Source organism: Mya arenaria, chromosome 3 (genome assembly GCF_026914265.1).
Source record: "Mya arenaria isolate MELC-2E11 chromosome 3, ASM2691426v1".
Lineage (NCBI taxonomy): Eukaryota > Metazoa > Mollusca > Bivalvia > Myida > Myidae > Mya > Mya arenaria.
In genome coordinates this window covers 23,917,401-23,937,883 of record NC_069124.1, presented here as the reverse complement: position 1 = coordinate 23,937,883, position 20,483 = coordinate 23,917,401, and the positions used below count along the sequence as shown (strand labels likewise).

At 34.5% G+C, this 20,483-nt stretch overlaps 1 protein-coding gene across 1 annotated transcript in view; it reads left to right on the top strand.

Annotated features, from left to right (window-relative positions):
• Nucleotides 1–3,595: 3,595 nt before the first annotated feature.
• Nucleotides 3,596–20,483, top strand: part of LOC128225866 (multiple epidermal growth factor-like domains protein 10) — a 52,260-nt gene continuing 35,372 nt past the window's right edge. Inside the window, exons 1-2 of the mRNA XM_052935763.1 lie at nt 3,596–3,617; nt 3,900–4,136. Of these exons, the coding sequence (XP_052791723.1) occupies nt 3,596–3,617; nt 3,900–4,136 (259 nt within the window). The remainder of the gene's footprint in view (nt 3,618–3,899; nt 4,137–20,483) is intronic.

Here is a 20,483-nt window from a genome sequence, read left to right as displayed (position 1 = left end):
TAATAAGCTCATTACATAATTTCTAGTTCAAATACATAAAGTGATGAACGTTTCATAAATGTTTGTCATAAAATGCAGAGGAAATATCAAGTTTTCCTTTGATCATTTAAATGGCATTCTCATTCACCAGAGGTGTGATAATGATAAATCTAAGTCCAATTAAAAGAGTAAGATTGACATAACGTTTTCTTAAACGGAAATGTGCATTTAAAAAAACGCATCATGAACTTTCAGTTTTCTTTGATATAAATAATTCGAAAACTTGAAATCCATGTATTTTCCATAAACCATATATCTGTCATTTCGTATATCAATGTATCGAGGGTTTTCAAATAAACCTTTAATAAGGACAAACATGTAAATATCACATACACATTTCAAAAGTATAAAATGAAATAAGACCAGTTTTTCTATCAGTATCACATGAACAAGGAAAATATATATAACCTAATTGACCTACGCTGGATTAAATACCTTCTCCGCTATGGATTCTGTATGAGCCTTATTGTTGGACATCACTGGTACGGCAAAATTTCGTCATCGTCGCCATATTGGTATTTCAACGGAGTGAAGATATAAGTATACAAAATGCGGTACACGTGACAAGAAGTATGAATAGCTGGACTCTTATCTAAAATAGGTCTTTGACAGGATTTCTAATTTGTGTTTGTAAGAGTCTATTTCATTGGCTTTATGCAATCGCCAAGGTTTGTCGGCTCAAACATAATCTATAAATAGAAAACGCCTCTGATTTGCTGAAAGTTTCGTTGTTTCTACTCAGAATCGGGGCGATTAAACCAGGATGTAGTACGCATAGCATCATCGCTCGAGTGTACAAGAATGTTAATTAGATAATTATCTACTTTCTTTAAATAAACTTTTATCATAAAACAGAACTAAAATGATTTGATGAAGAGTGATAATATCGTATGGACAAAATTGCAAGTCATGTCCCCTACATATAAACGCATAATGTTCTATTTTAACAACATTCACTTTTTGATAAAAATAAATCATTTCAATCGTATTGATCATTGACTATGCATTATTGTAACGTATCTCTCATCTTAACCCTTCCACTTCTAATGTTTGAATTGATATCTTATCGTAATTAAATACAATACAGATTCCTAAAACATTTTAATTACTTTTACTGAAAAAATGAGGAATCGTTATTTTACTGGTAATATTAAAACATACTTATACACAGGGTTATGGTATAAAATATCATATAACGTTTGTTTTGGAAAAAAGTTATTTATAGTTAAATGTTTAATTGTCGAAGTATATTCGAAATGATATTGCTTATAATGAGTACCTTTGTAATTGAAACATTATCAATTTGGGGTTTTAATCCATAAAAGTGTTTAGTATTGAGCAAAGTATGAAAAATAATATTCCTCGTTTAACAAACAACAGGACAACAGGTTTTGAAATCTATCGTTTAAAACAAAACGATTAATTATCAATTGACGACAATTCGATTGCAAAGAGAAACAACCTATCATGAAAATCATTTTTAAAAATATAAAGTATTGTAGTGGATTACCCAGAAAATGCTTTGTCTATTTGAGCGCCGTTAAGGACACTTTCTCACAGCTTCACATCATTGACTTCCGAACTTGGTTCATACTAGGGAACAGATTTATATCGGATTATGGTATCACTCACTTCGAAGCCAAATTGAACAAAATAGCTTTAAACTGAAGTCATCGTACAGATTTATACATATATTATGAGCTATCAGATGTATTTTTTTTTTAATTATTACGTATACAGTCTGCACTGACGGCCGGTATGGTCTCAATTTCTCCTCGGATTGCGGTTACTGTCGGGACGATGGTATATGTGATACAATATCAGGAAACTGTCCAGCAGGCAGATGTGAGCGGGGATACGAAGGAATCAGATGTGATGATAGTACGTTGTTTTTGTAAAACTATATTTCCCTGTTTGCATTTATCTTGCCTATTGATTTTAACCTAGGTCTTTTACTTCGAGTATGGAAAATATTCAGATTTTCCATTGTAATACTATCTTCGTATAAGATCACTCAACGATTGCGAATTTTAGTTTGTAGAGACAACAAGTTTGGATATAACTGTGAGGGATTGTGTCATTGTAACAATACCTCCGAAAAGTGCAATGTAACAAATGGATGGTGTAGTAGTGGGTGTGCAATTGGCTGGGGAGGCAACAACTGCAGTAAAGGTAAACTGACGCGATCCTTATTTTGTATCGTTCATTTGATTTTGGTCGCAGTTTTAAAATAAATAAACTGGTGTATTGGTTAAAATACAATGACAAATAATAGTCAGAGTAATCTACAGTTTATAAATTTTAAGAGCAATTCAAAAGCAATACTGTCAAATGATATGTAACGGACGTGTAAAAAATGATGTGTTCCCACTTTCCCAACCGCAATTTTTCCTATAGATGTTTAGGTCGGGGTTGGGGTGATGTATTGCATGTTGTAGTTATAGAGTTGATAAGTGATAACTGGCGAAAATGGCTATACTGTGTTGCGACTCTAATTTAGAAATATCATAAAATAACACAAACATAGAACTGATTTTATATGCAATTCACGGTAGTGCATATAATAGGAAATACAAGAATGCACTATACTATGAAGAATACTATAGAACAGCAAAGCATTGGGATTAAATGATTGATATAAACATACATGAAAGTAGTGAACATTTAATATGGACATAAAAATGAATTGATATCAAATTAGGAAAATATAAATGCATAGTACACTCAAGATATACTAATATTGTATACATTTTTGGTCATATATATATATATGATTACTGTACAATAACACATTATAGAAGTATACATAACTAGCACATATTGAAATAGTTATAATATTTGTATAAACTGATATAATAGATATAATACATATATTAACTCCAATACAACACTGAATGGTTTCAAATTCATACACATTAACTTTAGTTTTACTTAATGGGATGCAGCATCAATATTAGGTTATTGTATCCATTTTGCCAGTTTGCAGCTGATAAGACTTCGCTTAAGCTCACGGTAGACCCGCTTCCTTAGCCGCTGCTTTCCATCATTTGTGGCGTTCAACTGATGACTTTTGCATCGCTGATTTTGTTTACACAGTTCCAGTAGCGACTCCCATGTATTATGGTTTTCGGGCTGTACACGTAGTCATTAAGAACTAGAAATTGACCACCTCTGCTATTATCTATGAAACGTATATTAACTAGCGCTTTTGCCATTTGAGGTGGGTTATTAATGCAGAGGAAACTGACCCTCTTTTTTACTATGTTAAACAATGACTCACAGTAAGCGACCTGTTTTTCTTAGTTTCAACTGATTATTATCAGAAATGTATTAATTTCATTAATAAGGACTCATCAGTATTGTTTTCGGTTCAATTTGCAATCGATTCTAAACTCTTTTTGTACTTACATATATGCATTGAAAACAAATGGAACAAAAAAGTTACACTCTACATAACGCATTGTTTCAAACAGAATGAAACAAGAAATCTGAAAGAAATGTAAGTGTGGTAATATATATATTGCAGTAAATGTTTATGTGTTTTGTTCAATTCTTGATGAACAGTATAGATAATGAAGGTAAGTGCTTAGAGATGGTGATAGTGAGAAAATTAGCGGTCTGGAAAGTGGGAACAAACCTATTTAAAATAAAAAATAAAAACATAACTTTATTCATTTTTAAGTGAGAGTTTTATTTGTTACAAGTGCATTGTATATACAACGACGGTATTGCAGTGGTGCAGTGGTGCTCTGGTTCTGTGTCAACATATTTTGTATTTTATATGTATTTTATATGTATTAAGAACAATCTAATGGCATAAACATGTTATCGGTTTATTTATTTATGTAAATCTTTTACAGACAAAAACATTATCGAAACCGGATACACGAATGTAACGGCTTTAATATCAAACAAATATGAGACGTGCGACGCTTCTAGGTCTATTGATGGGAAAATTCTTTTGGATGCTTCTTCAAATAACACTGTGTTGTGCCAGCGATGTAGCGTAGCTATTGATCAGGGACAACCCTGGCTACAGCTTGATCTTTATGAAGTAACTGCAGTTGCTTACATTCGAGTGTATGGAAGGGATAAAGGTAATAGCTTCTTTAATTCTCCACTTCAGTTGTTCAAATTAATTCAAAATTTTGTGCAACAATTAATCATTTAACATGTTTTCTTATTTGATTATTTTTCAAAATCCAATCTGATGAATTCGTATACGTATAGTTTCATCTTATCGTCAACGTATTAATGAAAGTGGCAGGTGGATTCATTACAAACGAACTGATTTGTAGGCGTTTATTCAAGTGACCAAGTTATTATAACTTTGTATAAAAAATATTTTTACCAAACAATGTTTGCTCTGAAATCTGTTTTTTATTTTTTATTTATTAGGCCCATTTCGAGTTAGTGTAAATTATTAAGAGACCAAAAAGTACGATATAACTATCATAAAGTCTCTGGTAATGTTTGGAAACAAAGAGATGCCCACGATGCTTTATGTATTATACTAGGCTTGTTTATGACTCTTATATTCCTAGCTATTAAATAATCAACAAATGACCAGAATATGTTTGTTAATGGGCATTTATTTAATGCCGAAACAACAAAATAAATCAGTATGACAATGAGTTTGATAATGTATCATAAACTATAAAACTCGAAACAGTTATAGTCCAATTCTAATCAATACAAAACCGGCGTCTCAAAGGTAGCAAAGGGGTATTCGAAAAGGGGTTGTTTAGAAACATAATTGAATCCTCATGCATTTTTTGAAAATAAGCGTAAAAGAATAATATTTTGTTTTTCTAGAGTAAGATCGAACTATATTTAATAGTACAAAATGAATATACGTGTGTTTACTTTTGGGGAAGACTATTTGTTTAAATGCGAAGAATTGTACTTTCCTTTATTATTCTATCTCGTAATAATTTTAAGAATACCTTAATGGAACGTCAGCGTCATTTTACACAGCCAAAAACTTTATCATATATGACTGATAACTGAGGTATATTTGTTTTCATTATTTAAGTTGAACAACATAAAATTATTATTAGGTGAAATTGAGATACAACAATCAGTAAATGATTCGTTGATCTGCTTACCCGATTGACTTGATGACAAACAAAAATTACCTGGCAAACATCATATATGCATTTTATACCAGGAGTAGGACAAAGTTCCAACCTCACAGTCTATGCCCACAATATATCGATTACTGAAGCAGCTATTTTGAGCGACTGGACAAAGTTAGGAGATATTATTAAATCTGATAATATCAATGGAGTCGTATTGGATCTTCAGTTGCCAAGGCTTTTTAGATATCTTACCTTTACAACCAAATATGGAGCAACAATTATGGTAATATGTGAGGTGAAACTTTACACCAAAGGTAAGCAGCATTTTTATATCAAATAGTTGTCTTCTATTTGATATCAATAACTAGTCAAAAGGGCAAATTACAACAACTTGGTAGTGACTACTCATTGTAACATGCCTTAATTTTAATTAAGGCATGACAGTGAAGCATATGTATACCATCTCAGACCTTGCTGGAACATTCTGGATCTTCTTGGTCTACTTTTGTTGTTTACATTTTCACTGCATTGTTTGTATTCTTACACCGGATTTGTCAATTTATCGAAAACACAGTGGTTACGTTCAACCAATGCTATTTCTTGTAAGACACTTTACTTTTTTACACGTTGTTTAATGTGAAGTAGACAAAAGAAACTTGCTCCCCAAAAATTGGTGTAAGGGGTCATGAAGCACTAGAAATAAGTGAAATTTTGTGTGCAAAATGGCAATTGACTATAGAATATATAGGGAATTTATTTAGTGGTCCCTGGCCGTTAAAGGTCATCCCAGGATTACCCAAAACTACCAAAATATATGTTGCCTCCTAACAAGAGAGTTGTGACATTTAAAAGCATATCCAGGTTTAAAGTATTATAAAAAATGTGTATTTTAAAGTTTTCGAATGGTATGTGGAAATAATGGAATAAATATTCAATCCAACATGATTTAATTCGTGTGTTTTGGTGGCGTTTTCCTTTTTTTATTTCCACCAATTTATAGCTTTTATAGCTATTTTCATTATTTCTGGTAAGACAGACAAGTAAAGGTGAATTGGAGTGCAAATATGTAAAATATAATGAACATAAGTCCTAAAAATCATGCTTTAAATAGAACTTCAAATCAAAATTTCTTAACCTGATAGTATGATTAAAACGGAAAATGAAATATTTTGCATTGCCCTTTTTATTTTCTATGTAGATTGTCCTGTTGGAAACTTTGGAGACATGTGTGTTAACAAATGTCATTGCAAAGATAGCCAGACTTGTGATAGTGTTACTGGTAAATGTTCAACTCCAATTTGTTCTGCTGGATGGAAAGGGGTAGCTTGTAACATATGTAAGTTAGTTTCACAAATAGTGCAAAACTTTGATTAACATCAGAAAATGTCAGAAAATATTGTACCATGTATTTGTATTTATGTACATATCAAATGTTTATATAATAGTACATGACTAGCGGCTACAGTGCTTAGCATGTCCCTTTTTCTATTGAAATAAAGAAGGGAAAAATACTTTCGCACCGTTATACAAACGATGTATAAGCATATTTTTCGAATATTTTATGAATAGCCTGTTACCATGGCGAATATGGGGAAAACTGCAAAGAGCGATGTAATTGCTATATGAATCAAGCATGTGACATCGATACAGGATTTTGCCCGAATGAGCTGTGTGCACCTGGATGGCAAACACCTAGTTGCAATATAGGTTAGTAACAAATAACCAATTAACAAACTTTCTCTCTGATAGCGTCATTAATCATGCTGTTCGATCTTAATGCCTGGTTAGTGGTAATCCAAGCAACTTTGGTATCATTTGAGAGATAATTGTTTGCCAACTTCTTATATATGTTAGATAAATGTTTTAACCTACATTTTACATAAGGTGATTGTAGTTAGTAGAATTATCTTTATTTGGACTGAAATCAAACGTAAAATTAATTATTATGTTTCAAATGCCATAAAAGCTTGCTGCTGTTTTTTCTTTTTACATTTTATTTTTTGAACAACAATACCTGTCAAATGATACCTAAAAATATAAGATTACCAATCATCCAAGAAGTACAACATATTGAATGGGGGCTGTATAAAGGGACTCGTACATGCTTTTGGACCAAAATCTGAACACTTATCTAAAAATTGTTTTACTCTATTGCATCACAATTGGAGCAAAATTGGTGGGTTGCGAATCAGGTAAAATAAATTAAAACCGACGCCTTCTCCACGACACGGACTTAATACATATGTGATGCATATTGTTTCCTTTTTAAACTGATAACAACACGTTATAATGTCAATAAACCAAAAAACCAACATCGTGGCCGTGATTCATTTACCATCAGCGATGACTCAAATGATACAGTTGTACCCCAAAATAATATTTGCGCAAATATCAACATTTGCTGAAGGGTTCCAGTGCGTTTTACAAAAACATGAGAGAGTCCCAGAACTGATTTACATAATTGACTGTCTACTAACTCGCATAAAAAGCATTGCATTGGGACAAGTATAATGTTTTAAACTACATGTAGTTTTAATCCCAACTGTGAACTGTTTTGCTGACTCACCGAAGGCGGTCATCTCAGCATTTATTACTAGAGATTTGAATTTGCATGATGTGTACGTTGTGTGTCTGTCGGGCCTATATCAAGATCAATAAAAAACAAAGAATACGGCTTTTTTAGTTCCTTCGTTTCTGGTGGCTATATCATAACCATTGAATGCTACAATTTATCCTACAAGGATCAACCCTGTTTTAGTAGTGAGAGCCAACTGATAAACAATCTCGAAATGTTTCCATAAGTGCGGTAGATCATGGGCAATAAATACTGTCGAAACATTTTGGGCATTTCAGGGGCGGTTTCCTATTGTCGTAACATTACTATATTACTTAGCGTATCCATAACAACACTATATCATGGTCATACATACTGTACCATCATACAGGCATGTGCAGTTTACATTGCCAAATCCTAATGATAAAAGAACAGTGATCTAAAGTTTTAAACGTATTATGGCTTCTTTGACCACATATGCCTATTTTCCGGCCTTCGGAGCCATTATACAAATGTGATAAGTCATGTTCGTTATGTCAATAGTGTGTTTTATTTAAAACTACACATGATCCTTAAGTCCCTGCTCATGGACCGTTTTGTCAGACACGAAATGTCAACTTAGACAACTTTATTTTCAAAAAACATAGAAGAGAAGAACATTTACTCAGTATCAATATAAAATCCATATATGTTCGAATATGACCCATGAATCGAGCATTTTAGTACATACAATTCAAGTCATAAAATGCAATATTGAGGATCGTAAAATATGCAAATAATATGATACAACTTATATGCATAGTTATTTCCAGAAGCGAATTGTGTCGCTAGTTGATGAGTACAGTATATAGTTATATGTATGCAACCTCATATGGTACAGTCAGAGATATTGGTGTATGCTTCAAAATAAGTGTACTTTGCGCAATGACGGCATTGCAAAGGGGGTTAACCTCCCGCCGCAATAAAAATATGTAGGAGGAAGTTTTTTCTTCCACATGCAAGACTGGCAGTACTGATCTACGTTTAGGGTAACAAACGCTAAATAAAAAAGACACAAAATCACAATAAGTCATTATAACGGCACCTATACCTGCAACAGTTTTGTAATTTTTGTACAAAAGGTAGACACGCCCAAATATAATATATTTCTATTTAAAGAATGTCCGGCTGGTAGATATGGCAATGAATGCCAGAACAGTTGCAGTGTGAATTGTTGGAACAAAGAACCCTGTACATTTACAACGGGTGTTTGCATAAATGGTTGTTTGCCAGGCTATGACTTCAATCAGGATGACAATTGTCAAACAGATAAGCAGGTTGCTCATTGCTCAATCATTGTTCCTTGATACAGGCATCTTTGGTGGGGATAATTTTGTTTTAAAATATGTCTTAGGACTCGTGTACCATGCACCAAACATAAATTATACTCTGAAACTTCAAATTCCCTTATATTATGTTGTTTTGTGTAATTATATAGTTTTAAATATGTGCTAAGCGTAAAATGATCTGCCGTTCAAAAAGGAGTATACTATTAGTATAAAAATCATTTATTTTTGCCGATTCTATTATCGCAGCCTGTGCTGGTGGAACATTTGGTGAAGGTTGCAATTTTACCTGTGGATTCTGCAGAAATAGAGCTATCTGTAATCATATAAACGGAAATTGCATTGATGGTTGTGAAAAGGGTCACTTTGGACTTTATTGTCAAAAGGGCGAGCATAGAGTGGTTGTAGTAACGTAATATTAGATGTTCTATGTTATTGTTTGATATTTTCATTGGTTTGGAGCTTTGCTGGGGGGGGGGGGGGCTCGGGGGTTCTCTTCCGCGCGATTATTATCATTTAGGGTGCACGTACGTGCATTTTTTAAAAAGAAAGGCTTTTATTCTTACCTGAAGCATAGAGCACCCAACACTTCAGCTTAAAATGCATTTTGGACTTGTGAAAAATACCCTTCTTTAAAGTCATGTGCAGGCCCGGGACATATGTGCCTTCATTGAGCTACTCCAGTCCCAGTTTCGAACGTGTTCAAATGTGTTTACTGCTTCTATATATGAACGATTAAAACGCTTGATATCGATAAATAACTTATTTTTATTACATGTTAGCTTTAGCTCAACGTTTAGTACTGGAGTAATAATATATTATAGAATAACCAATTATTTCAGAGTGCGATAAACATAACTTTGGGTATAATTGTAACAGCACATGTCATTGTGAAGAATGTGAGAACGTGGACGGATATTGTGGGGTTTATCCTTGCTACAATGGTTGGATTGGTGACACATGCTCGGAACAGATGGAGAGTACAAACCGTGCGTGAAATAATCTTGTACACTATTACAATTGAAACTTTAAGTCAGAATTCTAACGTTGCGCTCGTTTAACGGAATATATATCAAAGCACAACATATTTTTAACACGACCCTTAAACATATTTTTTATCATTAATTCAATATTGTTATTAATATTGTCGAATCACAGCCGTCAAAAAGTCTGATATGGGGATCTATGCAGGTTTGCTTATCTTCACAAAATGATGTATATATTAATGCCAATGTGGTTCAGAGTAACCTACAAATCTTTAAACTACAGTAGTGTTCTTCTGTGTGTTTTTTTTGTATTTTCAACTGTTTTCAGATGAAGAGCAAAATAAAGTTGTCGAAACAGACGTTACTTCGAAAATAATTGCTGCAGTTTCATCAACTTTTGCAATTATCTCGTTTTCTGTGAATATTGTTGGCGTCATTATATATTGTAGAAGAAGGAAATCAAGACAAAGGTAAATTGAAATCAATTTGAAATGGGTTTTTAACTTTTTTTATAAACTATAACATATATGTTGTAATAACCGTCAAGGTTTATGTAGTTATCTAATTATGGATTGATGGCATGTTGTTGTAATATTTATGCTGTATGATTTCACCATAATGTTATTTTTGTGTAATAGGAAAAACAAATTCACCACTGACAAACATCCTTATACTACGCCAGGTCCTTCATCAGTATCTGGGGATTACGACACTCTTGACATTAACGAACGTATGTTGAAAAAGAATTGGGGTTTTTTTTATCGTAATTAAAATTATTATCAAAATTGTTTTTTCTAAGCGCTGTGGTAACTTAAACATCTTCATAACGTTACGATTGCTTCTATAATGTTTTATATTCATCAATTTGAAGCAAATTTTTCGATTTGGTTATTTTGATAAAGTGACATTGTGAAAGTATATAAATTGTCGTAAATTTATTATTGAGTTATTTTGTAGATATGCAACATTAATTTAACATTTCTGAAATCACTGTTTTCTGTAGGAAGTATTGCTGCCGATGACAGAAGATATGCTAATATTGAAATGAGTGGCGTCCTTTGATTCATGGGATTGCTCGTGATAAGAGACTTAAAAAAAGTTTTGATGCAGCTGTAGGACTATACAATATTTTATGGTTGTTGTTTAGTTTCTCTATAAGTGTTCACTGGACTTGCTTCCTACGCTTCGAAATTGGATCATGGCTATATTTGCTACAGAGCTTATTCCTTAATATTACCATTCGTTTTTGAACAACTGAAGCTCATCGTATTTCTCACTTTTATTACATGTATGCATTTTAATTATAGTCTGTTGAAACGTCTTTATTCATATGATATAGTAAAGTCTTTAATTAAATTACTAGGATTGCATAAAATTTCATAATCGAATAAAACAAATACGATTACTATTACCTTAAACAATAAAATTCATGCAATAGTTAATAACAGTTTAAATGACATAATTGCTGACTGAATGAATTCCTACATCTTCCCACGATTAAAATGCTGTTACCACGACTAGCAACATTTGTATCTCGTAACGACGGCTGAGTTATCTCGAAGACAAGTCTTAGTAATGTTGCAGCCATGACTAACTCATTTTTCCCACGACTTAATACGTCATGGCTTCGACGTAAAGATAACTATGTCGTCAGAACGAGATTGTAAGTCGTAGCAACAAGATAACAGAGTCGTTGAAACGTGATTGTAATTCGTGGCAACGATATAACAGAGTCGTCGGAACGAGTTTAGTAAGTCGTGACAACGATATAAATTAGTCATTGGAATGATTTAGTTATTGGTGACCTAGAGATAAAATATGATCACATATATCGAATTTATGTCACCATATGAATGTCAATGAGTTGTAAATAAGATGAATTTGTTCAATGGAAGTTTGTAAAATCAGTTATGAATCAAAATGCTTTTGCTTTTGTAATGTGGATAAGGCTTTATAGTGTATGGGAACATTAATCTTAAACCGGTTTCACACTTATGACGGTAAGACATAGGTGTAATGAAATAAACTTGAAAGTACCATTTAGTGGAGGCCATGTACATACTTTAAATTTGCCATGTTAAATCGATTGATATGTAAACTTCGTTCTAAGGTATTAACACGACCTTTATATTGAATACAAATTATGTTCAGAAGCATGCGTGGTTTGTCTGCGTTGACTAGTGTGTATCTCTTGTTTGAGAGTATGAGGGGCCTTAACTATGTGCTTAATGACAGAGTCTTCATAGTTTGTGCTTTACGTACCGTATGAGCTTGACCAATTTTATATTTTTATAAAATCTTACAAACATCACAATGCAATCTCGTATCCTTAACCAAACCCAATTATTATATTCCTCAAACCATGTATAATAGTTTCATGTCCACTTCTTTGAAATAAACAGATTTAAAAAGAGTTGAAGAAATACGAACAACACATTCATAACAGAAATGACACATTTCAGAGCTATATGAAGTATATTAACTTATGAATGCAATGAAATATTAGGAATGTTGGGAATTAATTATTGTTTCTGACAAGAACACTATGATTGGTATATCGTTAATATGCTTATAACCATTCCTATTACCAGCATTGTTCCCGATATATACTATGTCCCAAATTGTGATACCGTCATTAAGCGCTTGTATTATTCTGTTTCGAATTTGATGAACACTAGCAATGAAATTGATGTTTGTGGAGCTGCCAATCTCTTTTGAATAGGATTTTTTTTATTTGTTCGACATATTTTAAATGTAGCAAAATAATACAAAGATAAAACCGTACAACTTTGTATTATATTAATAATCTACTCCATCCAGGAGTCTGTCTGTCACTTCACACCGCACAATCTGGCCGATGCTTCTTCTCTTCGAATATTTCCCTCTCCCAATTGCTCTACCTTGTCCACGACCTCTTGTCCGTGGTCTTAAATAAATAATTGATAATTATAAAACAAATAAAAATCAATATATGCATACATCTAATTATCAAACTGCATTATAAATTGAGAATTTGATAAAAATAAGCAGCCACAAAACAAAAGGAGACGAATTTGAAGATATCAACAACAAAAAAATGACCGCAAATCTGTCAACGTACTGGGCAAAGTTTCATCCATATATTTTTTTAATCTTGTCTTCTTTTATTTATATCATATTGAATTACTTAGCTGCCAAGTACTTATTACTTTATTTATTGTATATTTGACATTTGTATGGGGATAAAATATCAATAATAACAGAAAAGGCATATTCTAACTAACCTGAAGGTGTTTGTGGTCTTGATGACTGATTTAAACAATTTTCACACTAATATCGTCATCCGAACTTTCATTTCACATATCCGAATCCAATTTCGATGTCCGGAATACCACACTGTCATTTAAGATCGTATTTAGCACTTCCTTGCAAGTATAAGCCCGCTTCCTTTTCCTGGAAGCCATCTTGAATTGTCCAGATCGCTCTGCGATTTTAATTCACTTAAGAAAACTGTAATTAATTCAATTTTACATGAACAATTATTTGAAAATGCGAAAGTAACAGGAAAAAGCCTCGTTCTGAATCGAAAGTAGAAATAACTCGGCTCTGTAATAATATATGAGCGTAAAAATAGCGAAAACACTACCCTGTCGTTTTGTCGCAAATATGCGACTTTGGCGGTCAGCCTAGTTATCGCAATTATGCGACTTTGGCGCCGAAAGGGTTAAAGGTTCAGGTTTAGTTCTTTGTATCCCTATAATGTCAAACTCACATAAATTCTTGAAATAAAATTTCGATTTTAATTTGCATACATTTAATGGAAGAATTCGAAGCTTTGTATTAGTGTTATTGATTTGATCTTAATCACTAAAGGGGTATTCTACCGGCCTGGCAATATGATATTAACTTTAAATCTTCTCGTGCATTTTGTTGGTATGCAAAACGCCTGTTATGAAATTGGGTGGTCAGTGTATATAAACACAATTCAATGTTTTATACTTTAATAACAATATACATCTCATGATAGTAAACACAACTCTGCTATGTACAATATATATGCAAAAAGCTACAGAAACATGCTCAGTAGCAAAAAGTTTAAAACCTGCAGCAGTAATAAGAATAACATTAGACAGTAGGCGGAGTCTAATATTCATTAGCAGCTCTGAGTAATCATGGTAACATTTTATATGAATGGAATACCAAACATATCCCTCCATTAATTGTTAACCTAAGGTTCACAAATTAGAGACAGCACTGATAACTTTTGTGAAGTTTTAATCTAAACATAAACGAAACTGTCAGTCAAAACATTTCTTAATTAGTAATTATAACGTCTTATCTGAGACTCTTGAACTTAATCTGAATGCCATTATTTCTAACATTAAACATAGTTCCCATATCGCTGTGGTGGTTTAACTTCCCTCCCAGATCGAGTTACATATGTTACTGGAGATGTTTGTGTCTTATCTCTCTGTTCACTCGGAGTTTCCCTGGATTGTTGAAAAGGAACAGTGACACCGTTTTCACTCTGTTTTTCGTTTGATTTGTCAGGCTCACGAAAATCACTGTTTGGAATTTATTGTAAATGCCTTCGATTTCTTGTATATGTTCCATTTTCTGTATCTACAACGTATGATCTTTTATCTTGTAATGGAATCGTAACAGTTCCTTCTTTTTCCCATTTCTTCTCATTGTCTAGTTTTATTCTGACCTTTTGACCTTCATTCAATAATGGCAATGCACGTGCAGAATATCTCCTGTTGTAGAAATGTTCGTAAGTTTGTTTTGTCTTCTTGTCGTTTCTTTGAACAATTGACCGTCTAGGCCATTTTGGTCTAGTGATTTCCGGCATACATGGAAGAAACGTGCGAACATTCCTGTTGCTATTGTTGGCGTGTTCCGATACGTTTGAAGTGCTCAGATTGTCTCAAAATACCCTTCGCTAATTTTACCCCAGCTTCGGCTTGAGAATTTCCTTGCGGATATCTTCGGGATGAAAATGAATGTTTCACATTATGTTTTTCCATAAACTGTGTGAATTAATCAGATGTAAAGGGTGTACCGTTATTGGTCACTAGCTCTGTGGCGTCGCCCAAGGTGAGAACATGTTTGACATTTTCCCCACCACGTTATCACTTGTTGCTCTCGGTAAGTATCCAATCTCAAGATAACGGGAATAATAATCCATAATACTACCAGAAACTGTTTATTGTCAACTTCGCAAATATCTGCGGCAATTTTCTCCCATGGCCCATTAGGCAAAGGCATTGTTTTTAATAGTTCACGTCCTTGTGTTGGTTTATTTTCTTGGCAAGTTTGACAGTTTTGAATTAATTTCACAATGTCTTTGGATATTCCTGGCCACCAAACTGTCAGGCCAGTTAGGTTCTTACTTTTAGTAATTCCCATGTGACTTGTATGCAATTTTTGTAAAATGTCTGAGTGTAATTTGTCTGGTACAACAATTCTACTCCTGTACAACAGTAAACCTTTGGCCACAGAATAATCATTTCTTGCTGGAAAGTACGGCTTTATTACCTGTGTAAGTAAGTTTTCCTTTTCCGGCCATCCATGATTTGTGTACGTAATAACATTTTGAATGTTTTCATCATTTTGTTGTGACTGTTTTATTTGCTGTAGTCGAATGTCACTTAAAGGAATATTTTCAGTGACCATTTCTATATATGTATTCACTTCATTCTCAAAAGTCTGATCAAACTCATTCAATGGAGACCTAGAAAGGGTATCTGACACAGCCATTTCTTTGCCCGGTATATAACTGCATATTGGATTAAACTTTCTCATTCGCATGAGAAGCCTCTGACATCTTAAAGGTGCTTGGTCAATGTCCTGATTGTTAATAAGCGAAATCAGCGGTTTGTGATCTGTCAATAGAACAAATGAATCCAGCCCTATTAGATATTTTTCAAACTGTTCGCATGCCCATACCGAGGCGGTCATTTCTTTCTCAATTTGCGCATATCTCTTTTCTGCATCAGACAACGTTCTCGAACAATACGCTACCGGCTTGAGATTCGAACCTTCTTTAACGAACAGTATTCCACCTAATCCGTAACTACTGCTATCCGCACTAACATCTAAAGGTTTCGATCTGTCATAATACGCTAAAGTCGGCGCGTTTGTCAACAAATCTTTAATAGTTTGGAAGGCTTTTTCCTGCGGAACGCCCCATTCCCAAACAGATTTTGACTTCAACAATTCAGTCATCGGGCTCATGACTGTAGACAAATTTGGAGTGTATCTACCTAGATAATTAATCATCCCTATCACGCTTCTCAATTCCGCGATATTGTTTGGCGCACTAAGGTCTTTTACTGCTTGGACCTTTTTGGGATTAACACTGACCCCTTTATCACTAATTATATGGTTGTCCGGTTAGCGCAGTGGTTAGCGCACTCGCTTCTCACCTAGGCGACCCGGGTTCGATTCCCGGCCTGGGCGCATGTGAGTTTGGTTTGTGGTCTCCAAGCCGGACAAGTGGGTTTCCTCCGGGTTCTCCGGTTTCCCCCACAACACAAGACCACACTCTCGCGTAAAATCGTGCCAACGAGAGTGATTGATATAATGTTGTAATAACTTGTTTCACAATCGTTGTAAAATAAATATGTTTAAACTAATTATATGGCCAAACTATTCAATTTTGGTCTGTCTGAACAAACATTTGTTTTTGTTTAATTTTAGTCCCGAATTTTCGATCCTTTGCAGGACTTTACTCAAATTTCTATCATGCTCCTGTACGTCTTTACCAGAGACGACAATGTCATCCATAATGGCATCAACACCTGGCAGACCATCTAAAAGCTCAGACATTTTTCTTTGAAATATTTCAGGAGCTGACGTGATCCCAAACGGAACACGTTTGAACGCATATCGACCAAATGGCGTTATAAATGTCGTCAATCGCGAGCTATTGTCATCAAGCGGTAACTGATAGAAACCATTCGCTGCATCTAACTTTGAAAAGATTGTCATGTTCACAAGTTTCGGTTAAACATTGTCAAGATTTGGTATCATATAGCGTTCGCGTTTTATGGATTTGTTCAGCTTTTTTTTAGATCTACACATATTCTTACATTTCCATTCGGCTTAACTACTGGTACCATCGGTGCACACCAGTCTGTCGGTTTCGTTACTTTCTCTATGACACCGTCATTTAGCATGTCATTTAGTGCTTTTTCACACTTCGGCAATAGTGGAAATGGTACGCGGCGCGCTGTATTCACACTATACGGCTGTGCATCTGGTTTCAGCTCTATTCTAACAGGCTCGCATTTCATGGTACCCGCGGTTCCAAATAAGCTTTGTGAAATTTCACCTAAACGCTGTACTTAATTCATAGCCTTCGCGGCTCCTCTACTTAGTAGACTATTTTGATCGTTTCCTGCGACCACTAACACGCGAAACAGAAACTTTTTACCATCTCTGTACGTATCAGCAATGAAGTGACCCTTACAAACAATTTGACCACCAGAACCACGAAGCACTGAAGATGAAGGCTTAAGCGCTGGGCGCTTTTTCAAAGATTTGAATGTGGACTCAGAAATGACTGTAGCGTCTGCCCCTGTATCAATTTTAAATACAATATTTGAATTACAAATTGTCAATTTGATTTTCCACGAATCTTCTTCGTGCGTGTCACAGTTATTGGGACCTAAGTAGTACTCACTGTTTTGATCATTGTTTTCGTTGCTATTGTCGTTGTCGCTTGTGTAATCCATATTTGATACTAAGTGTAATTCACTAACACTTTTGCAGCACACTGCAAAATGATTTAATTTCCCACACTTCCGGCATTTCTTGGACTCCGCTGGGCATTTTCCCGACGAACCGTGCCTACGGTTACACCAAGAACACTGTGGTATTGTGAAAGCTTCATAATGTCGTTGACGTCGATAACATTGTTTGGATTTAGGCTGGCCACGCCCGCCACCAGACTTAAATTTGGCTCCTTAAAGCTCATCCAATTCGGCAGGTCCCGTCGATTGTGCTCGAACCTGTCCCTTTACCAGTTCGCTCTGTCTTGCCATAGAGACGGCTTTTCCAATGTTAGATCGCATTCTACTGCATTTTCTCTGACAACTGTTTGTCGAGAATTCCGACCACTATGCCATTACGGATTTGTTCTGATCTTGCGGCAGCGTTGAACTCGCAGCTCTCAGCTAACTAGGACAGACTCCTGATGAAATATTCGACCAATTCGCCTTTTGTTTGTTTTCGAGAATGAAACATTACTCTTTTATGAATAATGTTCTTTTTGGTGTGAAATGTTCGTTGAATTTTTCCAAAACGGTATCAAATTTCTTTTGATCCTCTGCCGAAAGTACAAAACTTTTAAATAAATGTTCAGCGTCTTTCCACATAGAGTAGATTAAACATGAAATTCGCACCTCTTCTTTTTCTTTGTGCAATTTAGTATAACGTTGAAAATGGTCTCTCCAATCTTCCCATTTATTCGGTGATGGAAAGTCAAAATTATCCGGCGGATGAAATTTGTTCATTTTTAATCCGGGAAAGTATACCTCGGTGTGCAGAGAAAAATATTCAGTAGCACTGAATATATTGCTTTTTTATCTAAGTATGTCCATTCTCACTAGCAGTGGAATTTACTTCTGACACCATGTTATGAAATTGGGTGGTCAGTGTATATAAACACAATTCAATGTTTTATACTTTAATAACGATATACATCTCATGATAGTAAATACAACTCTGCTATGTACAAAACCTGCAGCAGTAATAAGAATAACATTAGACAGTAGGCGGAGTCTAATATTCATTAGCAGCTCTGAGTAATCATGGAAACATTTTATATGAATGGAATACCAAACAACGCCCAAATGAGGTTCAGCGGGGAACACAATCGCAATATCGTTCGCATTGTCACAGACGCGTTTAACACCGACCTTCTCAATGAGAGTTGTTTTGTGTTTATTTAACTGACTGTCACTACGTCTACGAATGGGGTCCGTATCTATTCGGTGTTTTGACGTCCAAAGGTCTCATAGATCTTTCGAACAAGGTTCTTTGTCGAGATAGTCCGCGGTCATATTGTGGTGCAGCAGGTTAGGAAAATCCGTCGCTTTGTCGTGCGGGTGGGGATGCCCTCGTACAGATGCAAATGAATATTATTTACCTAGTAGAATTTGCCATTAACATAGAGGCGATCTGCACCATTATAACATTTGTAGCGTTTCCCTTTCAGTATATGTATCACAGGGAGGAGCTGCTTCCTCTTTTGATCAGCATCATATGGAAAATATTTGTTTGACCCCTGCTTCTTCAATTAGATCTCTATCGTTGAACTTTAACAAATCCTCAGTATCGGACGTTTAGAATAAGTTTAGTTTAGTTCGGTTCTACAACGCGATGTACATTTTGGAAGTGTGTTTGACAAATCAAATTTGCTTACATTCACTTCAGGGCCAGTTTGTAGTTTATAAGTGATAAAGTTTCTCAGACAATTTCACAGTTTTCCCTGCATTATTTGTATTCTTCACATTGCAATATTTTAACCGTGGATTTGTGATCATAGGTTTCATCTGCGATGAAGTTCATATATTTTGCCATGTCAGAAAGTTTTAGGGTAAAATCATACTGACATTCTTTGAGTGTTGTAATCTCTCTGCTCATTCATTTGATTCTATATTTGTCAATTTAGAACAGCTGTTTAAAATCACTGAAAGACTATCGTTGATTGTGCTTACTAGATCAATGAGCATTTGATTATTACGGTCTGCTGTTTATGGCATCAGTTTAAGGGGACATTGGGCTGTGTTAGATGGGCGGATTGTTTCGGAATTTTGTTTTCTGCCAAAATTATAGTATTTACCCTAAAAGTAGAAATAGAAGTATTATTATAATGATTTTATTAATCAAAGGGCAACAACTCTCATGGTATTGACCCAATCTCAACTTAACGTTCTCTAGCGTTGATTAAGTGGAAATTTCACCAAAGCAGGTAACACATAAATGGTGCAAAATAATTGTCTCACATTAATACAATGGTAATAACCCTTACTCGTATGAGTCAATCCGATTTGTACATCAATGCGCGTACACCCTAAAGTTATACAGACTCTACATACGTTTCATTATTTTCCGTCTCTTCCGTCTCTGGATGGACACACTTGTTTAAATTAATCGAAGAGCAATAAGTGTTATGTTACTTAGAAAATGATTCATAAGCAACAATTGAAAAACAAAATGCATATACGTTTTCTTAGCTACATAGTAATTGTTCCGGAAATACCTTATTTAGGATTTTTTTAATTAATTGAATGGCAATGACTCTTGTGTTATTGACCAGATACAGACAAATGTTTCGCGTACACTTGCGCATTATCGCTAAACACACTTGCCATTAAGTTTGATTGATTTCTGCTCAGTAGTCAGATAAAAATGTTTCGAACAGACAAACGGACAACGCAAAATATATATCCTTCCGGCGGGTGGCAATAAAAAAACATCTGATTGAAATACAGTTTAAATCTCTTTTTCG